Source organism: Megalopta genalis, chromosome 5 (assembly GCF_051020955.1).
Source record: "Megalopta genalis isolate 19385.01 chromosome 5, iyMegGena1_principal, whole genome shotgun sequence".
Classification (NCBI taxonomy): Eukaryota; Metazoa; Arthropoda; class Insecta; order Hymenoptera; family Halictidae; genus Megalopta; species Megalopta genalis.
The window spans coordinates 18760140-18783563 of record NC_135017.1 but is presented as its reverse complement, the minus strand read 5'-3'; the positions used below and the strand labels follow the sequence as shown (position 1 = coordinate 18783563).

Sequence of the window (23424 nt, the reverse complement as noted above, 5' to 3'; positions counted from 1 at the left end):
AATTTGACCGAACGTCTTCGGTCATTTTTCATGCGGCAATTTCTGATTTTTATTTTGCACGAAGAGGACGTGACTTCGCTGAATGAACGACCGCAATTTCCATTGTTTCATGAACAGACGGTTTGTCCAATGTTTGCTCGCTCTATTTATATCATATCTCTCTCGTATATCTGCTCCGAAAACGGAGATAAAAAGAGACCGCTGGAATCGAAGAACAATGGCCAAATCAGAGCGAAAAAATGCGGAAATTTCGATAAGCGATCGAGCCACTCGAGACGCGGCGAACAATGTTTTTTTCGCGCGACAGAGATCGTTCGAAGATCCGCGGAAATCGGTGAGCGCATTCCGCGCGGTGTCGTTTCCGTGTCAGGAATAGTATCCATAGAAACGCGATCGTTGCGTAAAAAGAGCGAATTAAAATTCTCCGTGGGAACATCAATAAAGTGTTAAATTACGTAACACACGGGCCGCGAAAGAAACTTCCCGTACAGTTGCATAAAAGGGAAAACGTCTCGCGCCAACGAATGGAACGTTCGAAGGGAGAGCAGCCATTTTTTTTCGGGTCAAACAATAGGGTCGTTACACATGAAATCGAACACTTTATCGCGCTGGATAAACGTGCCCAATACGATACCTATTTCTTTTTTTTCTTTTTTTTTATCGTCGCAACACTTTCGATTGGATACACTTTTATTGAAAGCAGATCCTGCACGCTTAGAAACGAAAATACCTATTCTCTTACAATTTACTGGAAAATACAGATTTTATCTGTGCACGAATTTGTATGTTTCCACAATATGTTCTTTCTTTCCAAATGTTGAAATATTTGTTCTTATCGAATCACGTAAAAGCGAAATAATTGTACCAATCTCTGCTCGAATGATTTATTTCATACAGAATTATTCGAACGATTTATTCGAATAAAGAATTAATCGAATGATCTATTCGAATAAAGAATTAATCGAATAAAGAATTATCTTGAAAATCACCCGCTCGAATAATCCTTAACACATGATCGACGATGAAGAATTATTACAATAATTAACCAGAATAATAATAATAATAATTATTATTATCCATTCGAATAATCGTGTTCGATAAATATTTCTGCGCGAGGGTTCAAAATAATTCTTAACTCGGATTTCGTGGCGTTGGTTACGAGAAGGGTTGCGGGGGTGTGCGGCGGGTAAAAGGAGGGAAATTCGAACGCGTTCTAGTCGATTCTATGCGTGGACACAGCTGCGGGTAGGAGCCGCACTGACCGTTCGCCGTCAGCGATAATATTTTTAAATGAAAGTGGCGAGAGGCGACCGGCACAATAAATATCGGGTTTAGCGGAAAGACGCGAGCGTGGTGGAAGCACCACTTGCAAGTAATGGTACTCTCCTTCTCTCTCCGTTCGCCCTTTTCCTTTTGCCGGCCTCTTCGTCTGCCGGGGTGCTGCGCCCACCTTCTTTCCCTTCGCCGGGGCACCCTTTGCGACCGTTCCACGTCGTCCCGTACCTGTCTCTTCCTCTTCCGTCATGTTGTTGCACAAAGACGCCGCTCTCTCTCTCTCTCTCTCTCGCTCGCTCGCTTTTCTTAGATCCGCGACCGTTGAAAATATTCATTGCCCCCGATCGGCTTAGAGGCTGCAGAGATCGGATTAAATGAAAACTATTTTTCAGTCGGTTGTTAAGTTCCGACGAGCTTAAAAAAGTAGCATGCTTCGTCGTATTTAACCCTTTGCACTCGGCTGGCGACTCTAAGGCGCCCTTAGAAATTGTTATATCACGTTTGAAAATAATTTTAATAGCATCAAATTGATTTATATTTAGAAGATTGTTAATAGCGTAACAGTTGCCTTTGTCGCAAAGCCTAATTTCATATGTATAAAACGCATTAGGTTGTATAAAATGGAAATGCTGTAGGTCCGAGAAATTATTTTGGATTTCGAGTTAAAGCGGCTCCGACTGCAAAGGGTTAATGTTAAGACGCGTTCACAAATATGCATTCGTACGAATAATGCGAGTTACAGTAATGTCTCCCTAATTGACGCTCGGATTCCGCACAGAAAATGGATTTGTAATATGCGAACAAATTGACAATTTCTCTAAAACAAGATAATTCCATAAAGAAATGTTTCTTAATTTACCAGATGCGTATAATGCGTGCATAAATTTACACGTACATTATTCTCGAATTCAATCACCGCGTATATTACGCTCTGCAATCTAAAAGATATTTTGCCCGTCCAATTATTAAATAATAATAATAATAATAATAATAGTAATATTTACAAAATATTTGCTCTAGTCTCGCGTTCGTCCGCAACGAGCTCGTGAAAACGCTGCTCGCTCGAACGTAACAAGCTGAAATATATTTTCTGGCAAAACGATTTTCATCTTTTTTACGAGCGATACTTATTTAAAAAGCGTCTCCCGGCGCCGTGTTCGCAAATAACGACGCACACCCGGTTTATTTTGTTCGCCGTTATTAAATGAATCTGAAGATGCAAATTCGCGGCTATTACCGGGGGAATTATGAAGAATTACGCGCGCGCGATATTCGCAATATTCTTCGTATACGATCGATCGAATAATTTGGGACATTAAGGTTGTCCTCGGGGAAACCGCGCGACGCGAAACGTTTCGTTGTAATGCGTGTGCACGAGATACATGCTGCGAAGGTATATTATACGAGTGACATGGATGGTGCGCGTCCACTTCGTTCTTTTTCATCTTCTCGGACGCTTAAGGTGGCAATCATTTTCGTTAAATGAGCTCTCAGTGATTGAGTTCAGCGTAGACTGTAATCTCGACTGGTTTCATTTCATTTATCATTAACGAAACGCAGCCGAAAATGTGTCTACTTATTATCTAGAAACTATTATTTTTATTTAATAAAACGCGAGACACGCACAAGTAATACCGCGTATCCTAATTCGCGTTCTATAGTAACGCGTAAATGAACGGCATTGCTGCAGGTAGAAAATTTTTGCTTGTTACATATATATACATATATATGCGATCTCTGTTATTTTCTCAACAAAACGCGATATAAGTACAGTGCAATTTTAATCCACACCGTACGGCATGCATAGATTAATTGCATTGTGCTGCAGATGAAAATTTTTACTTGTTACATATATATACATATATATGCGATCTCTGTTATTTTCTCAACAAAACGCGATATAAGTACAGTGCAATTTTAATTCACACCGTACGGTATGCATAGATTAATGACATTGTGCTGCAGATGAAAATTTTTACTTGTTACATATATATATATATACATATATGCGATCTCTGTTATTTTCTCAACAAAACGCGATATAAGTACCGTGCAATTTTAATTCACACAGTACGGTATGCATAGATTAATGGCATTGCTGCAGGTGAAAATTTTTACCCGTTACATGCGATCTATCATTTTCTTAATAAAATGCGATATAAGTACGGTGTAAGCCTAATTCGCGTCGTATCCGAGGCCTATAATTTACGGTGCAGAAGAAGAAAACAAAAAAACTGTTCAAAATAAATTGTTTAACGACACCGATTATTTTAACGTTAACCACCTACCCGATAATTTCGTTTGGGGAACGACAAATAAACGAAAAAACGATTTCTCCATCAAATTTGATAATCATTTTCCAGCTGTTCTCGGTCTTTCGTTATTTTATCCGATCAACTTCGGAGGAGACGGTGTCTTCGCCCTAGACACGAAAACGGACTTAAAAACGTGTGTTCCTTTTTCGACACAATGCGCGCGCGGGTAACAGGAGTTTCGAGCGCGGAGGACTCGTCGCGAGTCGCGGCGAGAAAAAGAAAAAGAAAAAGAAAAATCGCCGGGCGGCTTTTGACGAATTTCTCCGGAAAGCCGGCGACAAAAATCGTAGCTCCCGCGTTACCAAATTCGCCTTGTCACCGGCGCGTGTGTATGTGCGCGCGCGCGCCTGATATAATAAGCGTATTCCGTCGGATAAAACGCGGTTTTTTCGTCGGGTTTTGTACGCTGCTTTGTCACCGGGAGTGTCGCAGCACTTTATTTATTCATACCGCGGGGACGCGTGTATGGGGATCGGGGGAAAATTCAAAAGGAACGTTCGGAATGGGAAGCAGAACCTGGTGCCAGCAACAGTGCTGATGGCGTTGAGACCGTCTAACGATGACATTTAAATGCAGTGTGCCGCGCATCGTTTGGTTCTCCCTGCCGCTCCGCGCCCGCGACGATTCTCTTCCGTCTCCTTCGCATTCTTTAGCCGTCTCGTTCCCTCGTACACCTCTCCCTTCCAAAATATCCGCGGACGGTATCCTTGAATAAACAATATTTTGCGCGGCGTTGATATACGGCGCCGCGTTCCGTTCACCCGGGACTAATTCTCGTTCTTTGTGTTCATTCGCCGCGAATGTTTACCGAAACGAAACCGAACGCCGCCGGTCGACGGCAGTGTCAATGAGACCATCGAGCTGTGGCAAGTTGTTCTTACTTGCTCGTAGAGTCTCTTGTTTCTTCGCCGCATCCCTTCGCGGGGCAATCGTACGAATTATCCTGTAATCGGTTAATTTGATTCGAGGAGAAGGGTAGGTGCAAGCAGACTAGCATAATATAGAGAGCAAACGATAGTAAAGAAATGAAAGTAATTTAACGATGATAGTAACAACCCTTTGCACTCGAGTGGTGAATCAGAGGCACCACTAATTTTTATATCAACAAAGCTTGGGTTTAAAATATTGTTAAGAATGTAACCGTCGCGCGAGTCCAAAGAGTCAATTTCGTATGCGTAAAATGCATTTTGTCGTATGAAATAAAGATGCTGTAAGTTGAAAGAATTATTTTATGTTTACTGTTAACCCTTTGCACTCGAATGGCGACTCCGAGGCGCCACTAAAAATTGATATAGTATTTTTAGTAATTTTCGAAATCGTTCCAAGAGCATCAGACTTGCGTTTATACTTAAAAAGAAACTATTAAAATCTTTATAATTATATAAATTATAAAGAATAGAAATACTGTAGATCAGAAATCATGTTTTGGATTTTGAATTCGAATAGCTTCGACTGCAAAGGGTTAAAGTAGCTTCGAGTGCAAAGGGATAATAATAATAATAGTAATAATAATAATAATAAAGAATAGAAATAAAAGAGATAGAAAAATAAAGAATAGATAGAAAAATCCTTTGTCACTGAAGAAGTAATAACAAACGGATTGCGTAAGTACGAACAAAAAGAGAAAAGGAAGAACAGCAAAAAGATATCTAAATAAGTTGAAATATATGTACATACATATATATGTATATCTATATAGATTTATCGTGTCTGTTTCAGAGCCACGCCGCTGTGAATAAGGACCGCGTCGCGTCGATTAAAACGGTGATTGCATCAGAGGCCCCGCAGGATCTGGGCAACGATGGATGGTGCCAGACAGGAATGATAGGTAGGCGGATGATGCTCTCGAAGAACAACGCTGCCTCGCTACTTGTAGCCGCTGCTATACTTGCCGGCGACGATATAGCGAGGCGCAGGGAACGTCGGTGCAGCCACGGATACAGGGTTATCCACTTAACACTTTGCCTGTCCGCAGTTACTTAACACCTTACCTACCGGAAACCTAATAATAGGCTTTTCAATGGCTCCGCTATGACAAAAAGAAGTTTCACAATATTTCTAACGAATCTTTTTATATTATTTTTCATGTTTTAACGAACACCGTCGACACGGTCGACAGTTTCGTTATTTATGTAACACCGAAAGTGTCTGTCGCTCTGTCTTCGCGGACGATTTCTTCTTTTTCCCCCCGGTGATCTTATTGTTTACAATACAGTAATGTCTCTCTAATTGACGCTCAGATTGTCCACCAAAAAATGTACAATTTGGGAAGAGGAGATACGATTATTCGAGCCTTGCGGCTCGCTTTTATAGTTAACGGATTGTCGACGACTATAATAAACGAGCTACAAGGCTCGAACAATCGCGTCTCCTCTTCCCAAACTGTCCATTTTTGTGGACAATCTGAGCGTCAGTTATGGAGACATTACTGTACACGGTTAGAACCGCACGTCTATTAACCCTTAGGGGACCAAAATTATTTATTTCCAGTTTACACACTGCCAAGTCCAGACTGTTTTTCAGAGGAAGAGAAATTTTTCACTGAAAACTTTTGTATCAAATATAGAGAAGAGATATTCATTTTTTAAATAAAATTTCGTTTGTGATTCTTCCAATGTTTCCTGCCAGATTTTTCGGTTTTATTGATTTCTGCCGCGTGTATGGCGGCATTGGACCGTTAAGGCTTATATTATAAATAATATTAATCATTATAATATATATATGTATATATATTTATATTATAATTAATTAATATACGACGGTTTTGCGTGGTAATTTTATAGTCGTGATATTGTATTTATGATACGCGCAATATTTTTATATTGCATTTATCTTAATATATATTGTATAATATATTATTTTAATACGCTTGATATGTTATGTTATGTTTATACACGTTTTATTCGTATATTTTTCGCACGAATTATACAATTGGACCGCGGCTTTTACAAAGAATCATGGTGTTTGTGTGCAGAATGCAAGAGGGTAGCACCGCCGTGGCGCTAGCGATGGTGACTCCTGGCTACGATCAGGACCCTGCGAGTGGGGCTGATTACACGACCCATCAGGATCAGGCCCAGTTCGAGGCAGACAAAAGGGCAGTCTACAAGCATCCACTCTTCCCCTTGCTCGCGTTACTTTTCGAAAGATGCGAGCAGGCCACCCAGAGCTCGGACAACTCGACGTCCGAAAGCTTCAACATGGACATACAGGCCTTCGTCCAACACCAAGAAAGAGACCGAAAGCCGTTCTTGATCAATGACCCCGAAATTGACGGTTTGGTGAGTCCTTTTCAACTACATATATATATACATATATACGTATTCATATATTTATATTATACATAATACGCACGTATGCATATATGCTGGTTCAAATTAATCGGCTTCGATCAAAAAATGCGAGCACAAATTGGAAATAATCGATCGACCTGGGGATATCCTTGGAATCTTCGTTCGTCGAAGATTCTTTTTTTTATTCTTATCTCGAGCGCGTCCACTTTCACTCTGTCTCGAGAACTTTGTTGCTTGTTTTTTTACAGACGAGTCAGAAAATTGCTGCATATATCAATTGTTGTTTCGGTTAATTAGAAATTCGATGGTAACGTTAGGGTGGGTCGCCCGATGCTGGCCGCTCAAATGTTCATTTTTAACGATGCGTCGAGTATGTCTGGGAGAACAGAGTTAAACGGATTTGAACGGTTCTTATTTATTATATAACGCTGTTATTATGGACTTCGGGTTTCAGCGATACAGATCTAAATGCGTGCGAAACGAACTATCTCTCTAAATATAAAAATCGTGCCTGTTTGTTGCGTTAACGCTGTAACTACTGATTTTAGTTAGAGTTAACATTTAGAGTTACCATTAAGAGCACCGATTCCTTTATAAGAACGACGAGACCGGATTTATGCCGCACATATAATTCAACTTTTTATTCGCCAAATCCTGTTATTACACAATTAGATCAAAATATGTATAATCTATTCACTATTTCTGTATATCGATAATTATTGCGTGAAGAAAATATCGAAAACATAGTGTTCGCACCGAATTTCCATTGTATCAAGAGACTAACGCGAAACGAAGGTGTTGCACACGTTTTTTACATCAATTTTGCTGCGCAATTAAGCGTTGGTGTTCCCACGCCGAAAATGGAATCTCTTGGAAACGAATTTCTCTCTCTCAAGAGAGACGACGGATTCGCATGATCCGCTGTCGGGATAACGTTTTCCCGAAATATTCACGCGCATGTACATACCATCGGTGGCAATTGATCGAACGCGATCGGTACGGAATGGGAACGCCGCGGATTCGCCGCGCGAAACAAAAAGTCCAAAAGACAAAAGACTTCCGCGTCTCGAAGCGCGGAATCAAATGAAAATGAAAAAGAAAATCGTATCGCGCGATTTCCTTGTTTCTTATGCAACGGTATGCCCCCATCGTAGATGATCAAAGCGATACAGGTGCTGCGGATCCACCTACTCGAGCTGGAAAAGGTGCAGGAGCTGTGCAAGGACTTCTGCAACAGGTACATCACGTGCCTGAAGGGCAAGATGCAGAGCGAGAATCTGCTACGCAGCGATTACAGTCATCATGGGCACGACATGGGTCCGTCGAGTGGCAGCAACGGCAGCAGTCCTCTGCAGGTTAGACATCTTTTCGTCATTAAGGCATCCTGGCCTGTGCTCCCCCTCACCCTGCGTAGATATCCTTTTGCTAGTGGCGCGCAAGGATCGCGGATCTCTCTGTCTTCTCTTTCTCTCTCACTCTCTCTCTCCCTCGAAATGCAACCGAGTTCTGTTTAACCACCTCACACCCCCCTTACTAAACCCTTGCAACATATTTAACAATATACGGTTGCGTGTTTTTCACGCGATCGGACCAAGCCGTGTCTCTCTCTTGCTCCATCGCGACCGAAGAGAGGAACGACAATTTTTATTGGACAGACTTAAATGGTTCCGGATGATTCTCGTTGCGGCGTACAGTAATGTCTCCCTGATCGACGCTCGGATTCTGCAGAAAAATGGACAATTTAGGAAGAATAGTTACCGATTGTTAACAACTATAAAAACGAGCCTCGCAAGGCTCGAAAAATCGTAACTCCTCTTTCAAAATTGTTCATTTTTCTGCACAATCTGAGCGTCGATTAGAGAGACATAACTGTACTCGAAATTCTTTAGTTTCTTTTTTTAATTATAATTTAATATAATCGAAGAGAGATTATAGAATTACCGTAGAAAAAGGAATCATTTAGAAACGATTAGTTTCGATATTTAAATTAATTATAACAAATAACTAAATTCTAAATTAATTTGGAAATTACCTCATATTTTCTCATATTTTTTAAACGGAACTTGTACACTTTTTATGCGCCGTTGAGTGCACGAGAAAAAAAATGGTCCCGTTCAAAGTAATACTAGGCGCTGCCCTTGAAATCGTCGAAACGCCTAAACTCGCGCAGCGAGTACACGCGTACACCGGATCACGCTTCATCTAACACCATTTAAGTCTGGCCAATAAATTTTTTTTGCCTATCTCCAGTCGTTTCAGAGATACGGCTTTGCCCGTAGCCGCGCGCGAAAACACCCTGTGCGTACCGCTTTTGCCGAGGAGCTGCAACGAAAGCTGTGTGTCCTACCAGTAGGAAATAATTCGTAATTAACAATACGTTTGATTGCACTCACAAGTTAACCCCTTTAGCGTTTGTCGTACTCCTTGAACTAAGAAAAAAAAAGAAAAAAGGAATGTCTGGATGCTCTCCCGATTGGAATTGTATTACCTCGTAATTCGTACCTCGTTATAGTCCGTAGTTTTTTATTCGGGTGTGAACGGTGTATTAGTATTCTATCCGGGGCTCTCGAACTAACCGCATGTACTATGATACGAATAACGTTGCATCGAAAGTGAAAATATGCTCTTCCGGTGAACTGTTCGGCGGTCGAGTTTTTAGGTATTTCAAGCAGGAACTGATCAAACAAATTTAGAATGCCGGTATTTTCTCGATAACGCTTACAGGAACCTAAAGAGAAATTAATTGGATCGTTTATAAGGTATTTGCCGGTGTTCAAAGAATTTCCAAAGTATTTTCGAACGCAGATTTAGAAGCAGAATTGTATCTAGGGGAAAATCGACATTAGATTCTGTTAATTCGAATAATTTGCTAGTAAAATGCTCGAACTTCAACGTAAAATTGAAATAAAATAAATATGATATAAATAATAAATATAATATATAAATATAATATAAATAATAAATATATATAAATATAATATAAATAATAAATATATATAAATATAATATAAATAATAAATATATATAAATATAATATATAAATATAATATATATAATAAATAAAATATCGTCACACTGTTTTCAACATGGCAATACTATTCGAGGCAACAATTTATCTTTATTTAACGTCTCTTGCGCTAGTCCTGATAAAGACCAATAATAAGGTTTCACTAGTGCAAATTTCACTGGTGCAAATTTCACTGGTGCAAATTTCACTGGTGCAAATTTCACTAGTGCAAACGTTAGCAAACGCGAAAATAATCCAAAAAAAAAGAAATCGGCACGCGTAGAGACGAAACGACGAGCACAATCGCGAGGACAATCGCGTTACATATATTCACTTTCGAGCGCTCTTCTTGATCGAGGGTGAAGGGATAACACGGTATCGAGAATAATGCGTCTGGGGTGTCGATGGTTGCGTCGACTTTGTATCCGAAGGGAACGTTTTCGAAGTATAGTATTCAGATGCGTGTATACACATAATTTAAAGCAAACGAGCGATACTTGCGCGTCGCTCGAAATATTATAGAATCCCACCCCTGCTCTCTGACGGCTAGTTGCGACATATATTTCCCAGGTGCTGTCTTCTACAGGCAATGATGTTGAGCCGGGAGCTAACGGATTCAGAGTGAGCAGAGGCGACACCCTGTCGGAGAACGGTGGCGCGAGTCAAGTGGCCGCGCAAGAGGAAACCGGTAACGACAGGCCGCCTTCGGTGCGATCATCTTCCACTGCTCAACGTTCAAACAGATCCTCCAGCCAGGAGCATGACGATCCTCTGTCGCCTTCCACGGTACACGGAAGCACACCCCTCTCTCAGATCGGGGTTCACACCTGTGCGCCGGTCAACGACATGTATCTTGGCCAAGGTGAGCCTTTTCCTGCCCGTCGAGGTATATATCCCCCTTTTTTTCCCCCCAATTCACGCCGATATCTGTCTCTCGAAGGAAGAGACCCGCGGCCGTAATAGATAGCCCATATTCTAATCCTATGTTCTAGGTCGGATGTAAAATGGTAACTAGTGTGTAGCCTTTGCCATCTCCTTTCAAAACACTGAAACCTCCGTAGACTGCAGATGCTACGGGCGGTACATGCGAACAGCAATGCCCTGCGCCTAATTCTTCCCTTACACGAGTTTCCGTTCATGTAGTTTGAGAAAGCGAAAGCAACTGTACTTTTTACATACTTATTTCTAACGCTTACTGATCATGCTTGGAAGTTTAAGGGTTGAAATATCGTCTAGATGTCGCATGATCATTGAATTGATCGATAATGTGCATCTGCATCAACATCTGCAGTCTTTTTACTAATCGAATGTTTATTTAAGCCTCGTAAGTAAGTGGAAACAACATGTTAATATCTTTTCTTTGTGCATTCGTGTTGTGTCCAAAATAGAAATGAATAATCTTCAATTGGTAAGATGAAATTAGTATGATATAAAATATTATCAAACACAATTGTAAATTATCCATTTGAGGATCGATGACGCTAGTAAAATAATAATAGATTAACGAAACATCAGAATGTACAAGCTGTCGCCTTTTACTTGTATTTTTGCCGTTACCGCGAACAGTGTCAAATTCACCGGAATTCTTTCTTACCAATTAAGAATTATAGCAAGCACATTAGTACAAGCTGTTTTAAAACATTCACGAGATATGTAAGAGTAGTTGAAAGCCGAGCGTATTCTTATAAGCAATACATCAACGAACTGTCGTTTATAGATGATATGGACTATGTGAATACTGCCGACAGAATTTATTTAGAAGAAGCTGGTTATTGGGGCCTTCTTGCATTACAAGAACGTGAGAATAAATACGTCGATGTGGTGGGAGATGCTAGCGACGAAAAGAGCTTTGGTTAGAAAACGTTGCTTTACTGTTTGAATGTTCGTAGTAGTTTATCTTCGGTTGAACATTGAGAAATGTTCGATCGAACAACGGACCGTGAGAATTTGACAATCGGAGAAATGTAAAAAATAAAAAAAAACCCGAATGATACTACTTCCGGAAGAACGTTTGAAAAGATAGTACATATTCGGTGTTGAGTCCCGATGGAATATATTATTGGATATATGGTATAGAGCAGCAATTATATGTTGTTCAATGTGTTTAGATATCACTTTGGCTGGTTCTCCTTCCCCTGCACCCAGCGAAGATGAAGCCGATGGATGTGGCACTGGCACTGCTACTTCAAATCATAGTAGTACTCACGGGGGTAGTCATAGTAGCATTAAGAAAGGAAGACAGAAGAGAGGAGTCTTACCTAAACAAGCTACAAGTATCATGCGAACCTGGCTCTTTGAACATTTAGTTGTACGTATGCATTATTTTATCTCTGCAATGGCCGTTTTAGTCGTCGAAGATATTCGTTCCATCGGAATTAATAACATAATCTCTTATTCAACAGTATTCGAAAGATAACTGGAAGAAATTGCAGATTACAAATATCATCCATGCCTTGTTGCCCGATAACAGGAACACGATAATAGATCTCATATGTATATTTTCCAGCACCCTTATCCTACGGAGGATGAGAAGCGTCAGATCGCAAGTCAAACGAACTTAACAATGTTGCAAGTGAACAATTGGTTCATCAATGCTCGTCGGCGAATCCTTCAGCCGATGCTGGACGGCGCCGGGGCGGATCCGGTGCAGCGTGCGGGAAAACGTCACAAAGTCTCGAAGCATGTTGTTCAACAACAGCACGTGCAACAACAACAAGCTGGCGGCTGGCAATCCGAAGACTCTGGGAGCGATTCAGGCTCCAGCGACGGTGAGGGAGGTGCCGATAGATCGAAAGATGGTAACGATAGCGACGAAGATGATCTTCACTGACCTCTGTCGATCATTCAAACGTCAACCTCTTTACGGTACCTTCAAATCCAGTTGCTCATTACAGTATTAAGGTATTCGAGAATAGATTTCGCTTTAACTGTCAAATACGTAATTATTCTCGCGAAAATCAAGGGTATATCGGTCGAGGTTATCACGCTCTCTTATCGGATCCAACAATATTTCATCTACTTAAACCATCGTTGGACTCAGATCTCTAACAGTCGTCGATTTTGTTATCACATCTATTTTTGCAGACCGAAAGAATTCAAATGGAACGGACATTGTATATTTCAGTTGGTGCACCTACCCCCCACTCCTCTTGTTCCTCGTAAAAAAGGAAGTGAATTACGATACGATTTTCCTGAATTGTTGAGAACTTATTCATACCAAAAGAAATGTTAAGTTTTTACATTGTTATCACCTCGGTAGTTTTGTTAATTCTTCGATGTATACAACACGGTTGAAGATACTTTCATTGTTTAGTTTTTCGTTTGGTCTGAATGTTTCTCTTCGTAATGGAAAATTATTGATTTATATATATTATATATATATATATAATATATATAATTTTCCCTTCACATAGATCATGTTTTCTATTCTGGGGCATGCATCGCTTCGTTTACGAGCGATAGTAATTCGCGAAACAGATTATTTTTTCAAACGGTTAAAGACGAACATTCGCATGGAAACATCATAATGAAATTAAATATTTCCTACTATCTTCGAATCTTTCCTATAATGTAATCTATAACAGAACATTCTACTTGTTTGCATTCAACAAGTTATACTTAAGAGATTAAAACAGGTTAATATTGCTGTTTGTATATTTTTATATCAGACTTTATTTCAAGCAAAGTGAATTTTGTATATGAATACAGAGAAAATGATAACGGTGATCCATCTTCTGAATTTGATAAAATGCAATTCGAATATATCTGATTAAAAGATGAACAAATTTATACTACACTTCTTAATCTGAATTCTCTGATATATATCACGCATAAAAAGATTGATGTAAACACGAGCACACACTTTTCACGCAGAAACGTCGCATAATTTAAATTACCAACAACATGACAGCAACTTCTTCAGTTCATGGAATCTAATATTTCTAACCAGAAGTAAATACATTTGTAAGAAATTCTTAGTATTTCTATAGTGCTATTGAAATCGTCCAAGTGAGACTATGTATAGTATAGTAAATCTTATAACGACGTCAAGAGAAAGGTCGTTCTCAAACCGTTCTAATTAAAAAATAAGCTACGATGATATTGTACTACACTTAACGTAATAGACGAGATATTTTAACGATCGGTCAACGATATAACGAACAACAACAACAACAGAAAAAACGAAAACAGTTCTTCGAATTATCGACTAACGTTCCAAACAGAAACTTTCATCGACAAGCTTGCACTATTTTTGCGATTTAACGAGCCTTTGTGCAACGGATGATCGATCGGTCACTAGATTATAGTAATCTCGGTCTTGTATTCTTCGTGCCATTGAAGAGCGTGGTAACTTCCGCGTTTAGTCTTTGTTCAGCTCCGCAGTGTCGTGACATAGCAAAGTGCTATCCCTCCAAGATAATAATAACAACAATAATAATAATTAAATATTAATAATACTATTACGATTAATAACAACAACAACAACAGCAACAATGATAATATAATACTACTTTAAATATATGATGATTATATTTTTAAACTCTAAGTGTCGTCTTTGAACGCGTGTACCGCAGTTTTAACGAGATTGTGGTACTGCTGTACATAACTATACACAGAACTGTTAGAAATAAAGGGAGAAGAATATTAGTGATTTAATCTGAAGAAGATTAACGATACACCTTTTTCTTGTATCTGATGAAAAAAAAAAGATGAACTCGAATTAAAGAAAGAAAACAAAGACAGAGAAAGAAAACTTTTAAAAAAGCCCAACGACAAGTACATGCCATCTTAGGATAAGTGTTCATACATTCGCTGTCTGCATATGATCGTTGCGTTTTACTTAAGCGAGAAAAAAAAAATAATAATTATCTCCAGATCGCGAGTGCTGAATACTTAGCAACTTGTATACTTTTTCACGCTATGAATCGTTAGTGGATGCGGTGTATGTTCTTAGATTCGATATCGATAATCGTCATCGTCTCGAATTCCGATGATCATCCGTGTAGATATAATCTGTAAAAGTTCTTCCTATGTACTTGTCTTCGATTGTCCTTGTTTCCAAGCGTTCCGTCCATCGCACTTCGAACCGTTGAAATCTGTCCTAAGACCGTTGACTGACTTGGAAATGCGATTCTAAATGGACAAACGTTTCCGAGATCGAATAATTAAAACGATGATGTAGAATAGATGCTTCGCCGGGATATCGATTTATTCCGGCACTATCACCTTGTTTCTAGCAGCGAACTAAAAGTTTTTCGAATTTTCAACGCTTTAGCGATTGTGTAACTATTGCACGTTGTAGAACTGAAAAAATTATAAGGCATTAACGCGGATCGTGTCAAACTGTAGGCGACGACAGAATTATGTTATTAGAGGAGCGTTAAATTCGAAAAAATTTTGGAAACTTTTTCGGATATGTGAACAATGAACGTGGTTACTTTTTGCAACGAGATGCACAGGTTTCCTTAAGCACGTGTCAGTGGTTCATAGTATACAGCACTCTCACAATTTCTCCGTGTGGTCTCTACGAAACTGCTAAGTATAACATACGACTACAGTAGAACCTCCATTATCAACACTGACAGGCAAACATAGAATATTATTGTTTTCTAGAATCAGTTGTTAAACAGTTTCATAACTTAGATCTATCTCTACGAAATTGTTGACCATTCATTCTTTAGTCTTTTTTAGTCTCTATAGGGTCTAGCGGGGAGGGAGTTTGATTTTGAACGATCCTAAATAATTTGTTATCTTTTATGAAGAAATGTCTCAGCGAAGTGAATAAAAACTACACGAATAATGGAGGTATCTTTTGTATATGGCTAAACAGACCGAAGCTAGTCCATTGATTGCAACGCATTGAGGACAAACAATTAGCATGTAACTAAATACCATCGACTGATGAATTTGTGTTATAGATATGCAGCGTTAGAAGGCAAGCATGTAATAGAGAATCCAAATCATGCGGCAACAGGTCCTCAATGCGCTCAGAGAAGAATGTCTCGTACAAAACAGAAGGTTGATGCTGTCGATTAGGTCACTCATTTTACTGGTATCCTGAATTCTTCCGGTATCGATGTACATAGCCGACTGGCACAAAGTGCTTCCATTAGTGGCTCCACGAGCTTTTTTCCGGGCATCCTAGGCGAACCGATTCCAAAATCTGTTGCTGGTCGCAAAATTTTGAGGAAGTTCCGAGTCGGAAGAATCGAGTTGATCGAGAGGCGTAGTAAAACGATATTATCAGTTGAAGACAGCTTTTACAGTATAGCTCCATATACGGTGTAGTGACATAAGTGAGAAAATCGAACGATCGTGGACACAGAAGAATCAACGTAATAAAGAAAGAAAGAAAGAAAGAAAGAAAAAAAGATGACGTCGATTTGAGCATGAAGTAACAGCTAAATACACTCTGTATTATTTACCGCCACATTCTGCGTTGTCTTACTTCCTGAGCAGACCGTGGCAAAAAATAGGTCCTCGATCGCTCGTGCTGATGATTAGGTCGCTGTTTACAAGTACCAGCAATAACGTGCACTTTTCGTAAATGATATAAGACTAAGAGAATCGTCGAGTCGTATCGCGAATCACCTAGTACGGGACTATACTGTACTTTGACTAATTATAATTATAAAATAACAATAGGCTAAGAGGTAGGTTGTAAGGCTGAACCACGTATACGTATGTGCTGCGGCACCAAACGACTGTGATAACTCGGTGGGCGGTGCCCAGCCTCCTACTTCATACTTATATACTGAAAACTATGAAATAGTTAAAAGATCACACCACACATAAGACACGGACACTCATCCACACATACATGTGTAGAAACATTTACCGAAGATGTTGAACGTATGTTTGTAGAGCTTGCATTTAAAAGCTGCTAGCGGGTCCATTAGCTTTTTACATGTAACATTCTCGTTTGCATATGTTACCAACGTTTTAGTTGAATCGGATGTAACGAATAAGAAAGGTGTAAAACGTTTGGTATATTTATAAGAAAGAAGGACATTGATATTGAAAATAGGACCTGCAGTTTACTCGAGTCTCGTACGGAAAGTTGAATACGTACTCGTACGAAAGCGTTTTGTTACCTTGTTACATATTTCTTGAAATTTGCATGATCTTCTCTTGGCTCAAAGATTAAAGACACGTGACAAGAGAGTAAACATATAAATTTCTTTATTATATATATACTGAATGCATACGAGTACATGTTGAAGGGCGGGCCATCGGATAAACTCCTTTACAATGCTATTCAGTATTAGCAATTTATGTGCAAGCTCTGACGAAAATATATAAGAAGATAGGAATGGACCAAAAAATGAGGCAGTAATGCGAGTTTGGCTTTGGTACAAGAATCTGCTTAACATTTTGGATATTTGAATTCTTTAAATTATCACTCCTACAATAATTCTATGAAAGAAATACCAACGTTATACTTTATAAGTTTTCTGTTGTTTTACGAGTTTATATAGTTCAATTTCCGATTGCAATATTATAATTTATTGGGTTACTTTATGACAAACATTTCCCTATTCATTGACATTAACATTACGTGTACTTTCCATGCACACTGATTGCGATCGCGAAACAGTTTATTATTTTTAGTTTATATACGTACAATGATTTACAAAAATTTCAAGTTCTGTTTCATTTTTACTTATGCGTAATCAATATCGCGGTTTTATTTTATATACCATTATTTTTCCAGTAATTTCTTCACTTCCTTCCTTCCTTCCTTCCTTCGTGAATATTATATTAATACTTGTAAATTATATACAGAAGTTTCTATCATGCATGTTACGTTTCATGTGCTGTAATATGTATTCTATCTTGCCAAGAGAACAATTTATTCTATACTTTTCCAAAAATGTTTACATATGTGTATATTGACAGATATTTGTACTGTTTGATATTGCTAACGTACACGCATGTGCGTGCATGTTCTAATATTAAAATTAACGGACTTTCGAAGGTCCATTCCTAACTTAAGTGAAATTTTAAGTCATAAACTAAACGTATTACATACCTACGTACATACTAAAAAGGAAGCATAAGTAAACAACTTGAATACTTTCTCGTGTACATCAAGGTCCTGTTAAATAAGTTGTTTATTGATAATAAATGCCATCACGCTTGCAATATGTTTCCTGACTTTTATTTTATTCTTAAGGTGCCACTTAATCTTTACATACAGAGTTACAGTTAATAATAACCTGCTTTCATTAAGTTACGAAACATGTAGAGTTCTTTCAATTGAAAAGATTAATAGTCAAGCGGGTCATTAGGCAGAGTTTAACAAATTTAATCTCCAATATCCAGTATATAATACTTTATTATCAATAATAAGGACTCGTAATTTGTATATTTGATAAAACACCAGTCAATTACATCGCATATCGCATACTTATATGTCTTAAAAAAGTATGAAATCGCAAGTAATCACAGGTAATTGTTTATAAAAAATTCTACATAGTAATCAAGAATTGAAGAATTCAGGACATAATGTCTTTCTTATAACTTATTTACATTATATTTATAAAATGCGTTCAAATGGTTACAGTTACAAATATATGTTTCCTAACAATTTCCTACAGTATCATTTAGTTCTTCGTAAAATATTTTTTTTTTTTTAGTCTCACTTGTCTCTTTTCACGTCAACTTTCCTTTATTAACTTTAAGATTCTTAAATTAGTTATTTAATGTTCAAAGCACAAGAATAAAAGAAAAAAATATATTAAGAACATATCATATCGACTTACACAGATTCAAAGGATTTCTAGTAACGAACCTATCCATACTTTGTCTTCAACAACATTTTATAATAATTGAAATGGTGTTCATGAAATGAATTGCTAAACTTCTTACTACAAGTGACAAAATGTTTTCTTAGATTACGTGTATTACAACATTGTCAACTTCACTTAACCGCTTCGTACAATTAGCTACCTAGTTTTGAGAAAATCCACGAGCAAGAATCTTCCAAACAAATGAAATATCCTGCTGCTACATCAATTAATTAGTATATGATACAAATATAAATTGCAAGAAATACAGTAGTACAAAAATGATGGCTAAAGTAATTCATTGGTAAACTCCAGATTTGTTGAAGTTTTACTTAAATACATTACCAAATATAATGTGATGACATGACATTTATAATACTAATATTTATGAATACGTGAATGATATGAAATTAAATAGTTGTTCAAAGTACTTCGTTAACTATTCAGACTACGAGCATTGAACGTATTAATTTACATTAGTCATATATGTAAAATATGTACGTTTGTTACTATGTACAAAATTATTCCATAGTATTCGAATGGTTAGCAGATATTTTTTCTATATTAATATACCCTGCTTATCACTCTGCGATACTGATGTAATGCTCTAAATATTGGTTGGAATATAAAAAGTTTCCATCTATTATCGTCCATTGAATTTACGTGAAAATGTACTTAGATATATTATCATTTACAGTGAAATAAAAAGAAGACCGTCGAAGAGAAAGCGAACCGATGAGATCGTTCTTAACATAATAACAGCAAAGTGCAAAAGTTTGATCGAAGGATAAGCAAAAATTTCACGACATTAATGAAATAAAACGACGGTGGTATTTGAATATGTGTCAGTATTTTGAGGTATAAAAATTGTCCGAGGGCGTACCACACATACATTTAAAGACTCGTTACTGGAACATCTTTATCCTTGAGATGATCCAATCTGGTCATTGATATGTGGTCCGCAGCTCGTTCCTAGCCATCCGTTGCTCTTCTGAAACAATTAGTTTTGTGTTTATCAATAACAAAATTTGTTACAATTATAGAATACCATACAGTTTATTTACTGTTATATTACTACCATACCTTGTGTTAAATAGTATGTCGGATCGAGACTCGATGAACCATACAAGAATGAATGACATGACAGCTACTACACTACCAAGAATCATACTAAGTCGCTGTGTAGACTCTGGAGGTTTCAAAAACATTCTTACACTTAAGGTTTCCCATATGGATTCTGTCCACGTCGAATAAGTTTTTAATTTCATGTTGTATCCTAATTAAATATATCAAAATAGTAACGTTATTTATTTTAAACGACCAATATTCTCGAATACTGCGTTAATATTTTATAAGAAATATACCGTCAATAATAAATGCAGGACTCATAGCTGCGCTATAATTTACAGTAGAATTAATGCATATGCCTGAGCAGTTGTAGCCAGCCATCCAAATAAGATGCTTTTCGTAACATGTAGTTTCGTTCATGTTTAATTCCTGTCTAGTTAAGAAAGCAAGCAGCAGACCGGTTAGGGTTGTGGCAGTATTTAGTACTTTGTGTACACCCACATATAGGGGCAGAACTTGATTGATTAGTTTAGCGCCTGGAGGCGATGCAGCCAAGAATAATTTACACTTGGCACTTTTTAGATAGCAAGACAACATTTCAGAAATATGATATTCAATATCTGTTCGAGTAGTTTCATTTATAGGAGGAGTTGATTTCTCAGTAACGTTTTTGTAAAGGACCTCGGCCACACTAATTGCTATCTTTGCTAAAGCAGCTGTAAGGGCATCTGAGTCGGTTCTGGAAGAAATACATAATGTAATGTTATTACAGACTAACTCGTTATACATTGAAAAACGAAGTAGACATACTTGTTAAAATATAGATTTTGAGCATCATCTAAAATTCCATTATAATATTTATTTCTAAATTGTGCTCTATGGTTGCTTATAACAACTGCTGGTAAATCTGGCTTTTCTTTTAAAAAGCTTTGTATTGACGTAGGTGGGATACTATCTTCCAAAACATCTGCATGTAACTCTTTCTGGAGGCTTTCTATTAGTGTATTGTTTCTTCCATTATTAGAATGAAGATATACATTCTCTTTACTTAATTGACCGAATTCAATGACAGACTCGATGTCATCGAACTTCAACTTTACACCACCCAAGGCATGGAAATGACCTTCCTTTAGATCATAAATCAATCTACTGGAACCTATGTAGTCGAATGCTTCACCATTGAATAAAGAGAAAACAATATTTCTGTCTGAAAAAGAGATCAAAACATATTTATAAATATAAAATAACGTTATAGTTTATACACGATCATACTTACTACTTGCTAATGTAGCATTTTTAAATAAGTTGTTCAAATGATAGGCAGTGGCAAGTAGTGTTACTAATCCGGTTACTACATTTTCTGCTCCAGGTGATATTCTATCAAATAAAGAAGATGCGTCCAGTCTGGCTGTTACTAATATAATCGAATTTTTATCGTCTTTATTTAGCGGAGTTAGAGGCCAATGTATATTTCTATCCCCCAACGGATCACAATACAATATTGGATCAATATGTAAATTGAAGTCATTGCGTCTAATGCATGTTCCTGAATCGACAGCAGCAAACATGAATGATTTCATTTCTAGTGCGCACAGCGGTCTTTGTCGCTGGGATTCTAAATCATGTTTGTTATATTTGAAGAAACAAGATTTTACTTCTTCGATTCTTGTTTCATTCTGAAAATAAAAATTAAAAAATCGTAGCGTGTATAATATGTATGGATACAAATGTTATAATCGATACAGGTGAAATAGAAAGTTATTTCTCACCTCTATATAAAACATTGGAAAGGGCCAATCTTCCAAAAGCAACGAGGAACCATATGGATTCCAGGGAGAAGAATCGGTACAGTTTTTAAATCCTGAGTACCTATTTGGACAAGTGTCTTCAGGAGAATATGAATCTGGATATGGCTGGCTAACATTTTTTGCTAGTAAGACTCCATTGATGTTTTTGGTATCCCGTAATCGAAATAATACATTTTTAGTGAACATAGAAAATGGAAGGACTACTGTATAAGGTCCAGCAGTGGAATTATGCTCGAGCCATCTGACATCCTCTTCTCTTTCAACTAAATGAACAACTCCAATACTTCCCGATCTGCTTGCTATAACGAAGAAAAATTATAGTAGCGCAATAAAATGATACATTTTTTAAAATGATTTTCTGATGCACACAGAAAGGATTTTCTATTATTCTAAAATCCTGTAGGTAGTTTGATTAGCATTAAAGTTTCTAACATCTTACAAGAACATCCAAATTGATGTGTCCCATTATGTCTACGGAAACACGCAGAAACTCCTTCAAAAGATGTATAGATCATATCTTTTACTCTGATTGCAGCCGCTGAAAATAAATTTAATTACATAGTCTTCTAATCGATAAATACATGGATCAACAAAAGAGGAACTCGATGAATGATAAGTAAACTCCAATATGAAAACTAGTTTTATAATTATAAATAAGAATTACTAGTTTCGTAATAAAGAAGATGATGAAAATGAAAAGGGACAAGCTGCGTACAGAAATTTAACAGGCATTTTTATGAATAACGAAGATCTATCAGTTTTCGTAGATTCTATAACTTACCTAGATTTATAATAACAAATATGAAAAGATATCCGAGGCAAAAACATCTTGCCATTTTTGCTTTGCGATGGCACCTGTCAAACGTTTGATCTGTCAAAAGGTTTATTTTCTATGACCACCACTGTGGATGGTCTTTGCGAAGGTTAGACACGATGACACAAGTACATAGCGTGAATCAGAAAGGAATTGAACGCTTTTATTGTAGTTGATTGTAATTATACTGATAGTAGCGACATCGACGAAACGCCGCCAGAGGGCTTCGAGTAGAAACTGATTCTCGGAAGTGCACCAAAAAATCCTAATCAGGAAATTGTGATGTACAAGCTGGCACACCGTATTAACCAATACTCATGAAACATAGCTCTTTAATTGCCCATAATTGTCCAGCAGTTACTAATTGCTCACTTATCCTTTTAGAGAAATATCCAACAAACTTTTTGAGACACCTAGTGACTTTTATGAGAAGTTGGGGACTTTTAAAAATACGAAAATTCCGAAATAATGCATAAAATGTGCAGCATGACCTACCAAAGAATTGCTTTTCCATCGAACCAATTGCTCACATTTTCACGAGTGAACAATTTTATGAATAAACAACGAATTTTCAATGAACAGATATATAAGAAACTAGGAGCACGTGCCGTTCATGGCTGCCAAATATCAATTGGCATAAATACTAAAAAATTGCTCGAACTCAATATGTGATAGCTTAAACCAGGCCTTGCACCAAGACTGCACAAAACATCGATACCACGAGGGCTACGTTCCTTGATTACCGTTGCAGCGTTCGCTGCACCCATCGTTGCTTTATGTTCGCAATGATGAAGCGACAGTCTCGTGAACAAATGTAGAAGAAGAATAAATGAACAGAAATAAATTCCTATAAATTATCAAGGAACGTAGCACAATAACATCATTCATGCTTAGAAAATATCGATATCAAAAAGAATTTAAAACTTGCAGCTATTAGCTCGGTATCATCCTCGACTCAGAAATTCATTGCAATTCGCAAGGTTTTCTGAACCGAGGATGATACCGATTGCCCGGGTCTCACCGCGAGGAGGTTGCTGCTTTAGAGACCCGAAAGG

At 37.7% G+C, this 23424-nt stretch overlaps 2 protein-coding genes across 7 annotated transcripts in view; one reads left to right on the top strand and one right to left on the bottom strand.

Annotated features, from left to right (window-relative positions):
• The window catches only part of LOC117219829 (homeobox protein PKNOX2), a 53355-nt gene extending 35320 nt beyond the window's left edge, over positions 1–18035 (top strand). For 4 of the 6 annotated variants that reach the window (XM_033469302.2, XM_033469297.2, XM_033469301.2 and 1 more), the window contains exons 2-8: positions 5310–5418; positions 6565–6871; positions 8038–8238; positions 10461–10752; positions 11608–11742; positions 11999–12198; positions 12397–18035. In XM_033469302.2, coding sequence (XP_033325193.1) covers positions 5396–5418; positions 6565–6871; positions 8038–8238; positions 10461–10752; positions 11608–11742; positions 11999–12198; positions 12397–12720 — 1482 coding nt within the window. In that variant the 5' untranslated portion in view covers positions 5310–5395 and the 3' untranslated portion in view covers positions 12721–18035. Of the gene's footprint in view, positions 1–4348; positions 4566–5309; positions 5419–6564; positions 6872–8037; positions 8239–10460; positions 10753–11607; positions 11743–11998; positions 12199–12396 lie in introns of those variants that run through there. The other 2 variants (XM_033469299.2, XM_033469303.2) reach the window with 2 other exon arrangements.
• Positions 18036–18210: 175 nt separating this feature from the next.
• On the bottom strand, positions 18211–22561 carry Nct (Nicastrin). Its single transcript, XM_033469295.2, has 8 exons — positions 22337–22561; positions 21995–22093; positions 21517–21854; positions 21024–21423; positions 20558–20954; positions 20044–20486; positions 19763–19955; positions 18211–19670 (listed from the first exon to the last, which is right to left on the bottom strand). Exons 1-8 carry the CDS (start codon positions 22389–22391, stop codon positions 19652–19654), a joined length of 1944 nt encoding a protein of 647 aa, XP_033325186.1. The 5' UTR covers positions 22392–22561; the 3' UTR covers positions 18211–19651.
• Positions 22562–23424: the final 863 nt, after the last annotated feature.

Bases quoted from the DNA above. Each gene is read 5' to 3' on its own strand.
- Nct (XM_033469295.2), bottom strand. From the start codon at position 22,391: ATGGCAAGATGTTTTTGCCTCGGATATCTTTTCATATTTGTTATTATA. The intron at 20,955-21,023 runs GTAAGTATGATC...TCTCTTTTTCAG, and splicing joins AAATGCTACATTAGCAAGTA to ACAGAAATATTGTTTTCTCT. The intron at 20,487-20,557 runs GTATGTCTACTT...TATTTCTTCCAG, and splicing joins CAAAATCTATATTTTAACAA to AACCGACTCAGATGCCCTTA.